General features: G+C 46.0%; 1 protein-coding gene across 1 annotated transcript in view; it reads left to right on the top strand.

Annotated features, from left to right (window-relative positions):
• The window catches only part of ITGA7 (integrin subunit alpha 7), a 31,817-nt gene that overhangs the window by 4,397 nt on the left and 11,956 nt on the right, over nt 1–15,464 (top strand). Inside the window, exons 2-17 of the mRNA XM_069081310.1 lie at nt 961–1,088; nt 1,191–1,270; nt 3,530–3,785; nt 4,381–4,512; nt 4,808–4,927; nt 6,039–6,246; nt 6,577–6,770; nt 6,949–7,037; nt 7,191–7,318; nt 11,439–11,534; nt 11,981–12,042; nt 12,163–12,332; nt 14,265–14,414; nt 14,550–14,665; nt 15,168–15,360; nt 15,444–15,459. Coding sequence (XP_068937411.1) covers nt 961–1,088; nt 1,191–1,270; nt 3,530–3,785; nt 4,381–4,512; nt 4,808–4,927; nt 6,039–6,246; nt 6,577–6,770; nt 6,949–7,037; nt 7,191–7,318; nt 11,439–11,534; nt 11,981–12,042; nt 12,163–12,332; nt 14,265–14,414; nt 14,550–14,665; nt 15,168–15,360; nt 15,444–15,459 — 2,138 coding nt within the window. The remainder of the gene's footprint in view (nt 1–960; nt 1,089–1,190; nt 1,271–3,529; nt 3,786–4,380; nt 4,513–4,807; nt 4,928–6,038; nt 6,247–6,576; nt 6,771–6,948; nt 7,038–7,190; nt 7,319–11,438; nt 11,535–11,980; nt 12,043–12,162; nt 12,333–14,264; nt 14,415–14,549; nt 14,666–15,167; nt 15,361–15,443; nt 15,460–15,464) is intronic.

Below are 15,464 nucleotides of genomic sequence, written 5' to 3'. Positions count from 1 at the left end.
AATGGACTTTGCAGAGAGACAGAGAAACCGTTCTGCTTCTTTCCTTCCTTCACCCCGAGTCAAACTCTAAACAGCAGAAATGACTGGTAGAATCCTGGGGAATTGGGGGATGGTGGTTACTGCTGTCATGACCAACAGGGAGCTTAGCAGGACCAGAACGAATCTCCTGGAATGGGGCATCCGGACTGCCTCTCCATGCCAGCTGTGGTCACCTGTTGCCTTCACCCCCAGCATTCTTGGCATCTGGTAGGGAACAAATTAGGTCAGAGGAGAGGGGGCAAACTTGGCAAAGGAGCCCTGGACTGTGGAGGGGGTGGAGCATTTAGGAACAGGTGCTGGGAACAGGCGGTTCTTTCAAACTGACAATATTGAGCGGAGAGGGAACACGTGTTCTGTGGCCTTTGAGTGGAGAGATTTGTGGGTGAAGTTGCTGTGCTAAGAGTTGGGTCAGGGTGTATGGGGCTTCTTGCAGACACCTCTGGTGTTTTTGGGCACATCTGTAGGTCTAGAGGCGATTAGGAGTGAAGTGAATCCAGACTCCTACACTTGCTAATTGTGTCCTTGGGCCAGTCACTTAACCTCTGCCTTCTTCTGGTTCCTCATTTGTAAAATGGCACCTACCTCTTAGTGTTATGGTAAGGATTCAAATGTCTATGTAAAACTTAAAGTGCTCAATAGATGATAACTGTTGTTACTGTTATGATTACATGGAGGGAAATGAAGGCGCCAAGGACTTTTCTGAGGTCCCACAGGTAGGAGTGTCTGAGAAGGGATTTGAATCCAGGTCCTTTGACTCTAGATCCAGGACCTCAGCTGTGCTCCATGTATGGATGCCACCTGGGGTCCAAGGGCCTGCCAGCCTGGACATTCATTTCGTAGAGAGTTATCGGGCAGGTAAATAAGTCTTGGAGGAGATTGAGACTCTTCTAACCACCCCCCTTCCTTCCTCCCATTTTGCAGGCTTCTGGTAGGTGCCCCCCAAGCAGTAGCCCTCCCAGGCCAGGCAGCCAACCGCACTGGAGGCCTTTATGCCTGCCCTCTGACCCGTGATGAGAATGATTGCTACCGAGTGAACATTGACCAAGGAGGTTTGAGCCTGGGAGGGCACCTGGGTTGGAGGGAGAAGGGAGGAGAGTGGGAATATTGAGCTTGGCTTCTCTTCCCCTGACTCCCTGCTGTCTTGTCTACAGCTGAAGTACAGAAGGAGAGCAAAGAAAACCAGTGGCTGGGTGTTAGCCTCCGGAGCCAGGGCCCTGGGGGCAAGGTTGTGGTGAGTGTTTGCTGCATGTGAGTGTGGTTCATTCATTCTGCAAGTGTTTTCTGAGCTTTGACTTAACACTGTATTGGGCTACTTCTACAAAGAAGTCTCTTGGTGCTTAAGAAATGGATAATCTACTGGTGGGATATTTATTAAGTGTTCAGTATAGTAAAGTACTATCTTAGGTGCTGGAGATACAAAGACCCTTGCCCTGAAGGTTATTGCTTTCTTCTTTTTGGATACAGGGTCAATGCAAGAGATAAAACAGGAGAAACACTGGAATACTTTGAAATTTTGATAATAGTCGTAGTTAAAGGGCTACCATTTATATTGAAAACTTTACTGCAATTCTGTGAGGGAGGTGCTGTGATGATCCTCACTTTATAGAAGAGGAAACTGAGTCTAAGTGATGAGCCTGGATAAGAGGTTAAATGACTTGCCCAGGGTCACTAGCTAGTAAGTCTCCTAAGGCAATATTTGAACTTTTGCCTCCCTGGCTCCAAACCCAGCACCCTATCCACTGTATCATCTAGCTGAGTTTGTAAAGAATACATGATTGGATGTGGGAGTTTCCTCCACTGTTCCACCATTGGCATTTTAGACAGTTGTTTTTTGTGAGTTGTCAAGATGGGAAAAAGAATCCTAACCTCCTGGCCTACTTTCTTATGTTGAGCCTCTCCAAACTTAGCTAGGCTGGTGCTCTGTTGACAGATAGCCTGCCCTGAGGATTGCATTGTGAATCCTTCCAGCTTGGGGGACCTGGCAGAGACTCCACTCCAAGGGTCATATCCATGCCAGGGGGAAGCAATGAAGTTGGACTGTAGTGGAGGAGGGGTGGGAAAAGTTAAGTAACAGTACCAAAATTATGTCGTGGTACCAGATCATTTATTTGCAGTTACTTACAACAAGTATTTACCCACCATCTAGTGTATGCAAGGTCCTGTACTGGATTCTGGGGCTTTAAGGGGTGCTGCCCTCAAGGATCCCACTTTGTTTTCTGGGAAATAGTGTTAGCACCATCAGGTAGAGTATGGCTAATGGATGAATAAGGGACAGTAAATTACTAGAGAAGGACAGGAAAGGGCAGGCTGGTTTTGTCCTGGGAGGTTTCATAAAGGAGACTGCAGAACATGAAAGGGGCCTTGAAGGATGGGTGTGATTTACAAAAGCAGAGAAGAGGGGGTGACAGGTCTGCCTGCATTCACTCATTCATTCTCTCCCCTATACAGTACATCCTCCAAAGACTTCCCCATCGATTTTCCTAAAGCACAAGTGTATGTTATTCTAATGCTCAAAAAGCCTTAGTACATCTCTGTTGCCTTTGGAATAAAGTACACACTCCTGGCATTTTAAGCCTTTTTACAATCTAAGCCTTTTTAAAATCTAAAAAAATTTAAATTTTACAATTTACAAAAAAAATCCCATTTTTTTCAGGCTGATTACATATGATTACATATAAATTACATTACTCTATGCAATAGACAGGGTAACCCATTTATTCTTCCCTTGTGCAAGTCATTTCCCACCTCCATGCCTTTGTACAGTCTATCTATCTTCCATGCCTCCTTCACCTCTGCCTCTGTCTTGGAACCCTTGGCTCCTTTCAAGGCTTAGTTCAAGTGCTACCTCCTTCAAGGTGTTTTTCCTAATCCACCCTCACCCCCAATCACTGCATATTTATTTTGTAAGTAAACTGTATTTATTTATCTGTAAACATGTAGTAAACATGTAGCCTAGTAAGAGGTGAGCTCCCTGAGGGCAGGTACTGTCTCCCTTTTGTATTTGTATGTCCAGCACAGAATCTACCATTAGCAAACACTTTTTAAACAGCTTATCAATCAGTTGAATTAGATGACTTCCCTCCCAGCTCTGAATCTCTGACTTCTATATGATTATTGATAGCATGAGCAAATGTGGTTATTAATAAATTAATAATACTTTCATTAATTTATTGAATTAATTAAAATTAATAAGTTAATAATAAAGCTGCATGTGTGTGTACCTAGGCAGTTGATTATGTGTGTTTTTTTGGTGCATGACACCTGGGGCGTCTGAAACATGTAATGCAGCCATGTGTGCGTGCAAACATATGATGCTTGGCCATGTGTCACAAGGTGGGCCAGGGCATGTGGTAAGGATGTAGCTTGTGACCAGTTTTTGGTCGGCACTTCAGTGTATGTTGTTATGAGGAGGTCTTGTCTGTCTCCATGTACCCTTGGCAGTGCTGGGGTGTGAGGAGCCTTGACACCTTTGACTCCCTACATCCTGCAGACCTGTGCCCACTTGTATGAGGCAAGGCAGCGCGTGGCCCAGACTCTGGAGACTCGGGATGTGATTGGCCGATGCTTTGTGCTGAGTGAGGACCTGACAATTCGGGATGAGCTGGATGGAGGGGAGTGGAAGTTCTGTGAGGGGCGCCCCCAGGGCCACGACCAGTTTGGGTTCTGTCAGCAGGGGACCTCAGCTGCTTTCTCCCCTGACAACCATTACCTCCTCTTTGGGGCACCTGGCACCTACAATTGGAAGGGTGAGTCTCTTCTTATGGATGGGGGCAGAAGGGGACCCAAGCTGTCCCCGACTTCCCTCTTCTAACCATTTCTCCTACCCTTGGGATCTTGGGATGCCTGCACCCCTCACTGCCCCTGTGATAGAGCCAAAGGCCAGTCCATGGCCAGACAGCCCACTATGTGCACAATCGTGTGTTCTGGGCCACATGTGTGTGCACATGTGCCCTACTAGGCCAGCACAGGTGTGCACATGTGATATGCTCTCCTCTGGCCAAATAGGCCCAGACCTACAAGCACACACATGAACAAATATCCCAGCATGAGTACCTGAATGCATGGATAGGCCCACTTACGGTCAGACACATGCACATGGCAGCATCCGAAATGCATGAACACTGCAGCCCATGCTCTCCCATACCAGCCCACACCTCTGCACGCTTCTCCTGGCTGAGCTGACACCTGGTGAGTGCAATGCTGAGTCTGTAGGGTTTCAGGAGGCTTGGGGCTGAAGTAAGGGTGAGGGTGGTCGGGCGGACTGAGGGGAGTTGTTTGGTCTACTCAGAGTTCAGACTGAGTGGCTCCTCCCCCTGGCACTAAATAGGAATGTTGTTACAGGCACTGCCCGGGTGGAAGTCTGTGCCCAGGGCTCCATGGACCTGGCCCACTTGGACGACGGGCCCTACGAGGCGGGGGGAGAAAAGGAGCAGGACCCCCGCCTCATCCCTGTCCCTGCCAACAGCTACTTTGGTATGGGGGCTCCAGCCCAGGGCTACTCTAACCCTTTGCTTTCCTTTCTCTTCCTCCCCTCTGTGCTCCCTTCCCTCTGTCTCTGTACTGGTCTCTCTTTTGTCTTTTCCTGTCCTGGATTTTATATTTCTCTTTCTGTTACCCCTTTTCTCTCATTTTCTATCTTCCTTTACCTCGCCTCTTGGTCTGTCTATCTCTCCATCCCTCATACCCATATTGATGTCCCTCCCCCCACCTCTGGATATCTCCTTTCCTCCTTTCCCTGGTGTTCTCCCCCTCACTCCTCCCCCCACAGGGTTACTCTTTATGACCAACATTGATAGCTCAGATCCTGACCAGCTGGTGTATAAAACCCTGGAACCCGCTGACCGGCTCACGGGATCAGCTGGAGACTTGGCCCTCAATAGCTACTTAGGTTTGTAAGCCCCTCACCCCACCCATCTGTTGGTCTGTTGGGGCCTTCACCCGTAGGATGCCCTCTTCCTTCTGGGTGACATTGGTCTTCTCTCCTTTCTGCCCATGTATTAAGATGATGCCAGGTTTGGGTTCTGAGACAGAAATGAAGCTGCTGTTTGGGGGTGTGGGAGCATTTGGAGAAGACAAGGCAGAGGGGGAATGGAGACTCAGGAACTCTCTAGGCATGTCCACAAAGGGTGAACTGCCATTCCCCATCCCTGCTACGAACAGAGCAAAGGCCGTGATTATCACAGGCTGGGGGAAGGTTAGCCCTCCCAGGGGACTCTCTGTTGATCTGGGAGACTCAAAGATGTAGTGAGAGGGGGTGGGGTAGCTCATTCCTTAGAGGTCACAGGAAAGTTCCTCAACCCCATGGGAAGGGGGCAAAGGGAGAAAGGAAGGAAAATATGTGGTCAAATTACCCTGGGTTTTGGTAAGTTATTCTTCCTGCTTTAGCTCCATACTTCTTTTGGTGGGGAGGGAATGAGCTTGGGAGCTGTGGGAGTGGAGGGAGATCTGCCTAATGGCCTTTCACCCTCTGGAGGGCTTTCTGCTCAGGGTGATAGAAGGAAGAACTGGGGGGTGTCAGGAAAGACAAAGCACTGAGTGATACTTGGGGCTGCATGGAGTCTGGGGCATTGTATGGAATGGGGAGAGGGATCTTCTTGCCCTACCCATGTAAAAATTGGGGTGGTACTGATTCCTCTGACCCTCACCCCGTGCACCTTTTCTATTGCCCACTCTGGCCTAGTGGAACCTGGGTTTTTTGGAAGCCTGGGGCTGTCCCCATCCCATGCACTATAATGCTTTCTCCCATGATACAACTGGAGGCAGCCCTAAGTCCCAATTCTCCTGCTGTTTAAGAGTTGGGGGGGAGACAGTGTGTGACCGTGTTCTTGCATTTGGAGGAGGGATGGGGAGACAGATGTAGGACAGAAGCCTGGGATCGGTGGGTGGGCCACTGCTCCTCTGGTGTTTCCTGACTCCTGCCCTGAGAAGTGCGTGGAGGCTGGGGGATTGTGGAGGTGCTTATCTGTCAGCTTTCTCCTGCTTCTGATCCCTCCCCCCAGGCTTTTCCATTGACTCGGGGAAGGGCCTGATGAGGGCAGAGGAGCTGAGCTTTGTGGCAGGGGCCCCGAGGGCCAACCACACAGGTGCAGTGGTGATTCTTCGAAGGGACAGTGCCAGTCGTCTGGTGCCTGAGGCTGTGCTGCCCGGGGATCGCCTGACATCTGGTTTTGGGTATTCACTAGCTGTGACTGACCTCAACAATGATGGGTAAGATGGGGTAGTCGAGGGGTCAGGCATATAAGGGGCATTGCCAGAGTTAGCCTGAAGGGCTTCAAGGACCCACATCCCACAGCTGGCACTAGGAAGGCGGGCTCGAGGATTTTAGTTAGCTGGTAATAGCTTAAGGGCAGGGAGGGTTTAAGACCTAACTGGAAAGGGTTCAGGACACAGGCCTCTACTCTGAGTGCCATTCCCTCGGTTTTGGTTATTGTGGGTGGTGGTAGGTAGTTTCTTTGCTCTGGCTATTCCCTTCTAGACTGGGGAAGGTTCTGGGCAGGGTTTTCCAAACTTGACTCTCTCTTCTCTGTCCTTTCCCAGTTGGGCAGATTTGGTGGTGGGTGCGCCCTATTTCTTTGAGCGCCAGGAGGAGCTGGGGGGTGCTGTGTATGTGTATGTGAACCAGGCTGGGCGCTGGGCAGGAGTTTCTCCCCTTCGGCTCTTTGGATCTCCTGGCTCTATGTTTGGGGTCAGTGTGGTCACCTTGGGGGACCTCAACCAGGACGGCTTTCCAGGTAGGTCCATGAGTGAGCAGAGAGTGACATAATAGAATAAAGAGGCTAGAGGGATGGAGGATGGGATGGGAGGGGCTGGGGTCAGGGGATGAGAGAGATTCTGTCTGGGTCAGGGCAGGTTGGGGGCCTAGGCTGTCTTTTCTGCTTGAGCCTCCCCATCCCTGCTTGTTCCTTTCAGATATAGCTGTAGGTGCCCCCTTTGATGGACAAGGGAAGGTCTTCATCTATCATGGGAGCAGCCTGGGGGTTGTCCCCAAACCTGCTCAGGTAAGACTGGGGTTGACCAGAGGAATGAGGATCAAGCACCAGGGGGAGGTTGAAGGTGCATGGGGGCCTGAAAGGGGTGGGAAAAGGTGACTGGAGGAGTTTTGAAAAGATGGGAGGCTGAAGCAAAAGTGGTATTCTACCTCTGGTTCCCAGGTTCTGGAGGGTGAGGCTGTGGGCATAGAGAGCTTTGGTTATTCACTCTCTGGGGGCCTGGATGTGGATGGGAATGCTTATCCTGACCTATTGGTGGGGTCACTGGCTGACACTGTTGCACTCTTCAGGTAAGGGTCTGATTATATCTCTGATTCCTGACTTGGGCCCCGATCCCACTATCTCCCTCCCCACCTCTCATGCTCTCTTTTTTTTAAATTACTTTTTTTCAATTATCAGTAATTTATTTTTTCTTCTTCCTACCTCTTTTCCCCACTGGGGAAAGAAAAAGAAAAAGAAAACTCTTGTAACCAATAAGAGTTAAATAAAATAGATCCCCATTTTGGCATCGTCCATTGCCACTCTTGTCAAGAGGTTGGTATCATGCATCATTGATTCTCTGGAATCACTATTGCTTATTATGTCGACTAGAATTCTTAAGGTTTTCAAAATTATAGGTTGTTATAATGTTGATAGTATAGTATAAATTGTTTTCCTGGTTCTTTTCACTTTCATCCATAGAAATCTACTCAAATTTCTCTGAAACCACTTATTTCATCTTTTTTTTTTTTGTTGCTATTTGGAGCGCAATTGGGCCTTAAGTGACTTGCACAAGGTCACATGGCTAGTTTTTGTGTTAAGTTTCTGAGGCTGGATTTGAGCTGAGGTCCTCCTGACTCCAGGGTTGGTGCTCTATTCAGTGCGCCACCTAGCTGCCCCTTTATTTCATCATTTAAAAAAATATTTATTTTTATTTATTTCTTTAAATATTTCCAATTACATGTAAAGATCTTTAACATGTAAAGATCCATTTAAATTTTTTTTGAGGTCCAGATTCTCTTCCTCCCACCCATCTCTACCCCTTCCTTGAGAAGGCAAGCAATTTGATATAGATTATAGATGTGAAGTCATGTAAAACACATTTCCATATTGGCCATGTTGCAAAAAGAAAACATATGAAAAAATAAGAAAAATAAAGAAAGTAAAAAAGTATACTTCAATCTGCGTTCAGAATTTATCAATTCTCTCTCTGGAGTTAGACCCATCATGGGTCCTTTGGAATTATCTTTTTTTTTTGAGGGGGGAAGGTAATGCAATTGGGGTTGACTTGCCCAAGGTCACACAGCTAGTTAAGTATCAGGTGTTTGAGGCCACATTTGAACTCAGATCCTCTTGACTCTAGAGCTGGTGCTCTATTCACTGCACCACCTGGCTGCCTCCATTTTTCTTTTTCTTTTTTTTTTCGGGGGGATTCTTTGGAATTTTCTTGGATTATTGTCTTGGTCAGAGTAGCTAAGTCATTCACAGTTGGTCATCCTTATAATGCTGTTACTGCGTAGAATGTTCTCTTGGTTCTGCTCTCTTCACTTTCCATAAGTTCATATATGTCTTCCTGGATTTTTCTGAAACAATTCTGCTTGTCATTTCATATAGCACAATAATATTCCATCACAATCATATACCGCAACTTATTCAGCCATTCCCCAGTTGATGGGCATCCCCTCAGTTTCCTGTTCTTTGCTACCACAAAAAAATGCCATAAATATTTTTGTACATATAAGTCCTTTTTCCTTTTTTAAAATTTCTTTGAGGGATACAGACTGAGTAGTAGTATTGCTGGGTCAAAAGGGTATGCACAGTGTTTTTTTTTTTAAGCAATCGAGGTTAAGTAACTTGCTCAAATTTATACGGCCAGTTATTTTTGTGTGGGTGCTGAGTATCTGAGGCTGGAACTGATCCCAGGTCTCCTGACTCTGGGGCCGATGCTCTTACTCACTGCGCCACCTGGACGCCCCTGGTATGCACAGTTTTATAGCTCTTTGGGCATAGTTCCAAATTGTTCTACAGAATGGATCAATTCACAGCTCTACCAACAGCATATTAGTGTCCCAATTTTCCCACATTCCCACCAATATTTGTCATTTTCCTTTCCTTTTCAATCAGGGTTAAGTAACTTGTTCAAGGTTACATGGCCAGTTATTTCTGGGTGTGGTGCCAAGTATCTGCACCCAGATTTGATCCCCAGGTCATCCCGACACTGGAGTGGGTGCTCTTACTCACTTACTCGCTGAGCCACCTGGCTGCCCCTAAGCAATTGGGGTTAAGTAACTTGCTCAAGGTTACATGGCCAGGTGTTTCTGGGTGGGTGCTAAGTGTTGGAGCCTGGATTTGATCCCCAGGTCGTCTCGACTGGAGCCGGTGCTCTTACTCGCTGTGCTACCTGGCCGCCCCTCATTTTCCTTTTCTATCCTATTAGCCAATCTGATAGGTATGAAGTGGTACCTTAGAGTTGTTTTAATTTGCATTTTTCTAATCAATAGTGATTTAGAGCATTTTTTCATGATTGGATAGATAGCTTTGATTTCTTCTGAAAACTGCCTGTTCATATCCTTTGAGAATTTATCAATTGGGGAATGACTTACTTTCTTATAAATTTGACTCAGTTCTCTATATAGTTAAAGAATGAGGTCTTTATTAGAGAAACTTGCTGTATAAATGTTTCCCCAGTTTCCTGCTTTCTTTCTAATATTGGCTTCATTGGTTTTGTTTATACAGACCCCTATTTAATTTAATGTTATCACAATAATCCATTTTACTTCCTGAGATATTTTTTTTTAAAGCAATCAGGGTTAAGTAACTTGCTCAAGGTTACATGGCCAGGTGTTTCTGGGTGGGTGCTAAGTGTCTGAGCCCAGGATTTGATCTCCAGGTCATCCCGATACTGGAGCCAGTGCTCTTACTCACTGTGCTACCTGGCCACCCCCTGAGATCTTCTTTATCTCTTCTTTGGTCACAAGTGTTTCTTTTATCCACAGATCTGACAGGGAAAAATTTCCACGCCTCCCTCCCTAATTTGCTATTGATATTACCCTTTATGTCTAAATCATGTGCCCATTTTGACTTTTTCTTGGCATATGGTGTGAGATATTGATCTATACCTAGTTTCTGCCAAACTGCTTTCCAGTCTCTGGCAGTTTTTGTTGAATAGTGAGTTCTTGTCCCAAAAGCTTGGATCTTTGTGTTTTTCAAACACTAGATGACTATATTCATTTATCTAATCTATTCCACTGATCTCTACTCTATTTCCGATCCAGTACCAGATTATTTTAATGATTATTGCTTTATAATACAGTTTGAGGTCTGGTACTGCTAGGCCACCTTCCTTCACATTTTTTTCATTGATACCCTTGATATTCTTGACCTTTTATTCTTTCAAGTGAATCACATTATAATTTTTTTAGCTCTATAAAACTTTTTCTGGTAGTTTGATTGGTATGACACTGAATAAGTAAATTATTTAAGGTAGAATTGTCATTTTTAATATATTGGCTCAGCCTACCCATAAGCAATTAATATTTCTCCAATTGTTTAGACCTGTCTTTTGTGATGTGAAAAGTGTTTTGTAATTGTGTTCATGTAGTCTTGGTGTAGCTCCCATGCAATATTTACAGTGCCCATGATTATGATAAAGACCATGATTATAAGTATCGCATGATGTTCAATCACAGAATATACCAGATTCTCCAGGTAAAGAATAGAATGGAAGCATTTATTTAGACACCAGATAACTGAATCCCAAGACCAGTAAGCGGATTCCACCATAGTACCTAAGATATTCAGAAGCCATAATAACACTGAGAGCCACAGCATCCTTCAGCCTTCCCACAAACCAATACAAGATCAATATTTACTCATAAACCCCTCTATCTCCTTAATGAGCATCCTCCCTCTCCCCCAATGTCTGGCTAGCTCTAAACCAGTTCCTGCGAGCTCTGCTTCCCTTCAGCAAACTCCTTCCACCACAGGCTTCACATTCAGCCTATTGGGGACAGAGTTTACTTTCAAAGCAGGGGAGGTCTTTAAACTCCTCCCTAGGTCTGTTAAGGGGCAGGGAAGATCTTCAAATTCCCATTCCCATTATACTTGGCAGGTAGACTCAGAAGTATTTTATGTTATCTGCAATTACTTTAAATAGAATTTCTCTTTCTATTGCTTGTTGCTGGGTTTTGTCGGTAGTATATAGAAATGCTGATGACTTATGTAGGTTTATATTATTTCCTGAAACTTTGCTAAAGTTGTTAATTGTTTCAAATAGTTTTTTAGTTGATTCTCAATGTATAAAATCATATCATCCGCAAAAGGTGATAGTTTCTTTCTTCATTTCTTATAGTAATATTGCATTCCTGATGATCTCTCTGCTTTTTAACTATGTAATCCTTCTCCACCTTGCACCATCATGTCAATCCCTAGGTCCCACCCAGTTCTCCACGTCTCCCATGACATCACTATCTCACCTCGAGCCATCGATCTAGAGCTGCCTAACTGTGCTGATGGCCACATGGTCTGGTGAGGCAGGGCCCCTGGGGAAGTTGGGAGGGAGAGGCTCAACTGAGGGAGACAGCTGGTGTCAGAGCAATAGCACTGGGTGTGGAAGTCAGAAGATCTAGGTGTGAGTCTAGACCCTGTCTGATGTTTACCAACTGAGAGACCTTTCCCTCTTCACCTCTGTGAACCTTACTTTGCTCATATTTAAAATGAGGAGGTTGAAAGAGATAATCTCTAATCCATTTGGCTGTAAGTCCTAAGAGTGTTAGGTCCTGAGGCCAGTGGCTCTGGACACTCTGAGTTTTAGTTCTTCCCTCTTAACTCTGCTTCCCAAATGTGGTTTCTCTCACCTTGACTTGGTGCATCAAGTACATGGCCAACACATCCTTAGGACAGGAGCTGGGCAGGATCTGGATCTCTGAGTCCTCACAATACTTGACCTGGGGAACTTTTCCCTCTGCCCATAGTGTGGACCTCAGAGTCTGCTTCAGCTATGTTGCCAATCCCAGCAGCTACAATCCTAGTGTTGGTGAGTGAAGACCATTGATTTTTTTTTTTGGGTTGGTCAGTATGGGTGAGGGTGCTGAGGCAGGGAGGTGGCCAAGGGCAGGCTGGGATTGTTTCTCAGCCCTTTCTCCCCATCTACTAGGCTTGCATTATATATTGGATGGGGACACAGATCGGCGGCTTCGGGGTCAGGTTCCCCGGGTGTCTTTCCTGAATCGAAGCCCTGCTGATTCTAAACACCAGAGCTCAGGCACTGTGTGGCTTAGGCACCAGAATGATCGAGCCTGTGGGAATGCCACATTCCAGCTGCAGGTGAGCAGGCCCTTGGCCATCCCTCCCTCCTGTTTCTACTTCAGCTCCCCCCTCTTCCAGTCATTCCTATCTCTCTGTTTATTATCCAGTACTCAGAAAATGTCTCCAAATCCTCTCCTAGGTTCATCCTATTTTCCTTCTTTGTCTGTGCCCAGGTCCACATGGATGGGATTTTATCCCATGCCAGGAGATATGGAGACACTCCTCTTTCTTGGCACCTGGAGGCCTAGTGGTAGAGCACCTAGAGTGCTGGGCCTGGAGTACTGTAGCAGCCAGCACCCCAGCATACCCAGGATGGCTGCTAACACAGGTTCCCTGATCTGCTTTTCTAAAGGAAAGCAACTCAGAAGCAGTTAACAATCTTACTTTAATCAAACATACACACACACACACACACACACACAATATCATTCACTTAGTTCAGGGGAAAAAGCACCCAGAATTTCAGAAAATACAGACAGAGAAAAAAACACAATTCAACAGACCAACAGACAGAGCTTCTAGCTGTCTGACCATTACATACATACATAGTTACCAAAGAGAGAAGCACCAACATCTGGGTTTTCAAAGCCGGGGGGCTCAACTGTTGCCCAGAATCATCTCATCTGGCCAAATCACACAAATCTTCCCATAAGTGATCCCCCAAAGCAAAATCTCAGCCTAGGAGTCTATCCCTATCTATCTATCTATCTATCTATCTATCTATCTATCTATCTATCTATCTATCTATCTATCTGTCTGTCTGTCTGTCTGTCTGTCTGTCTGTCTGTCTGTCTGTCTGTCTGTCTGTCTGTCTGTCTGTCTGTCTGTCTATATATCTATCACCTTCTCCAGAGTCAGAGAACATCACAACCTCTGTGACCCACTGCCTAATTACAAAGTAACAAAAGGTGAACCTTTCTGAAAACAAACCTCCCCTAAGCAAACTTCTCTTGTTGGGCTCCAATGAGGCTCACCGAGGGGCAGGGAAGATCTCCAGACTCCCTTACGAGTGCCCAAGTTCAAATCCAGTCTCAGACACTTACTAGCTATATTACCCTGAGCAAGTCACTTAACTTCCGTTTGCCTCAGTTTTCTCAACTGTAAAGTGGGGTTAATAATAGCACCTATCTTGCAGAGTCGTTGTGAAGATCAAATGAGATACAATTTGCAAAAAGTGCTTAGTACACAGTGCTTGGAACATTGTAGATACTATATAAATGCTAACTCCCTTCCCTTTCTCTCTCTTTTTTCTCTTTCTCCCCTATAGAGGCCTATAGGTGTCAGTGTAGTCAGAAGACTTGAGTATCATTTTCCGCTATAAATTTAACCTCTGAGCCTCAGTCTCTTCAGCTGTAAAATGGGGGATAGATAATACTTGCAATGCCTACCTTGTCAGGTTATTGTGAGGAAGGTACTTTGCTAAACTTGAAAGACTATCCTAGTTATATTTATTTCTTGATATATCCTAATTTTATTACTCTTATTAATACTATATATAATTCTATAAATGTTACTGGTAGTGGTATCTTTATCCATGGACCTCTTGGAAATTTGGAAAATTGTTTCTTGATCTTTGTCCAGGGGATTGATAGGCTCTACTCCTCCATAGACTCATTCTTTTGTTATATTATGAACTTGGCAATATGCAAAGAAAAACAGAAAAGGGACATATCTGCAATTATGAACTTTTGTTATACACAGTTTCTCAGAAACACTTTTTTTTTAGAATCTTTTCCAGGGCAATGTCTGGAGCATTCCAGGCTTCCCTTCTGTAGACTGGACATTCTCTAACTTTGTCCTGCCTCATGCTTGTGTCCCTCAACTTCCTTTAGCCCAAGCTAAATCAGAACTGGGCCTTTGGTTGGGACTTGAGGAGGACTGAAGATATGGGGACTGCATGTATGCCCTATTTAAACATGGTTTCTTCCCTGATGTCATCTACCTTCCCAGGAGAATGTTAAGGACAAACTTCGGGCTGTCATAGTGACCCTGTCCTACAGCCTCCAGCCTTCTCGAGTCCAGCGTCAGGTCTCTGGACAAGAGTTGCTTCCACTGGCACCCATCCTTAATGCCCACCAGCCCAATACCCACAGGGCAGAGGTATGTATGTATGTGTGTGTGTGTATGTGAGATCATTGCCCCAAATGGGGCTTGGTGTGTTTGGGTAGGAAGACCCATGGCTAGAGGGAGGGTTTTCCAGTGATTTTCCTTCCCTCTCCACTTTATCATCCTTAGGTCCACTTCCTCAAGCAAGGCTGTGGAGAAGATAAGATCTGCCAGAGCAACTTGCAGCTTGCCCGTGCCCGATTCTGTGCCCGGGTTGGAGACACAGAGTTCCAGCCACTGCCAATGTGAGGAGGTGGGAGAGGGAGGGGATGGGTGTCTGAGTCACAGAATAGAAGGTGGTAGGGTTACATGTAAAGTCTTTGAAGTAGGAAGACCTACCATTCTTTTTCCCAAAGAAGACAGACTGAGATGAGAGGGACTAAGACAGCAGCAGAAAGGAGAGGTTAACCTCAGGGAAGTTCTTGATCGTAGGATGAACCCATAGGTTGGCATTGAGTTGCCACTGTCTATAGTAGGGTGAGTACCATAGGCAGAGTGAAGGGAACTGATGGGCTTTCCTCCAGAACAAATACTGATCCTGTGTTTTGAGTCTGGGATGTGAGTTTGTAGCAGGGAGTATGTGGAGAATTGAGGGAACAGAGATAGGGTGGAAGAAAAGGAGGCAGAAAGAAATAGGACCCTGAAGGGAGGAGACCAGAGAAATACTGGGGTTGGGTGGGTCGAAACCAGAGACAGACAGAGATATGAGAATGACTCCTGTAGCAAATGTCTCTCTAACTCTTCCAGGGACGAAGATGGAATCACAGCTGAGTTTGCCCTGAGTGGTCAGCCAGTCATTGGTCTGGAGCTGGCCGTCACCAATCTGCCCTCAGACCCAGCCCAGCCCGAGGCTGATGGGGATGATGCTCATGAAGCCCAGCTCCTCATTTCCCTCCCCCCGTCTCTGCACTATGTGGGGGTGCGGGCTCTGGAGCCTGCGGTAAGGGCGCCATGATAGACACCGGGAAGGAATAGAGGCACTGGGATGTCCGATTGCCTAACCTGACTCCATCTACCTCTTAGGAAAAGCCCCTTTGTCTGTCT

The sequence above is a fragment of the Petaurus breviceps genome, unplaced genomic scaffold, assembly GCF_028583685.1.
Source record: "Petaurus breviceps papuanus isolate PSGF00001 unplaced genomic scaffold, PetGlider_PUasm1.0 154, whole genome shotgun sequence".
Lineage (NCBI taxonomy): Eukaryota > Metazoa > Chordata > Mammalia > Diprotodontia > Petauridae > Petaurus > Petaurus breviceps.
The sequence above is the reverse complement of the archived record's forward strand: the minus strand, read 5'-3'. Positions and strand labels throughout refer to the sequence as shown.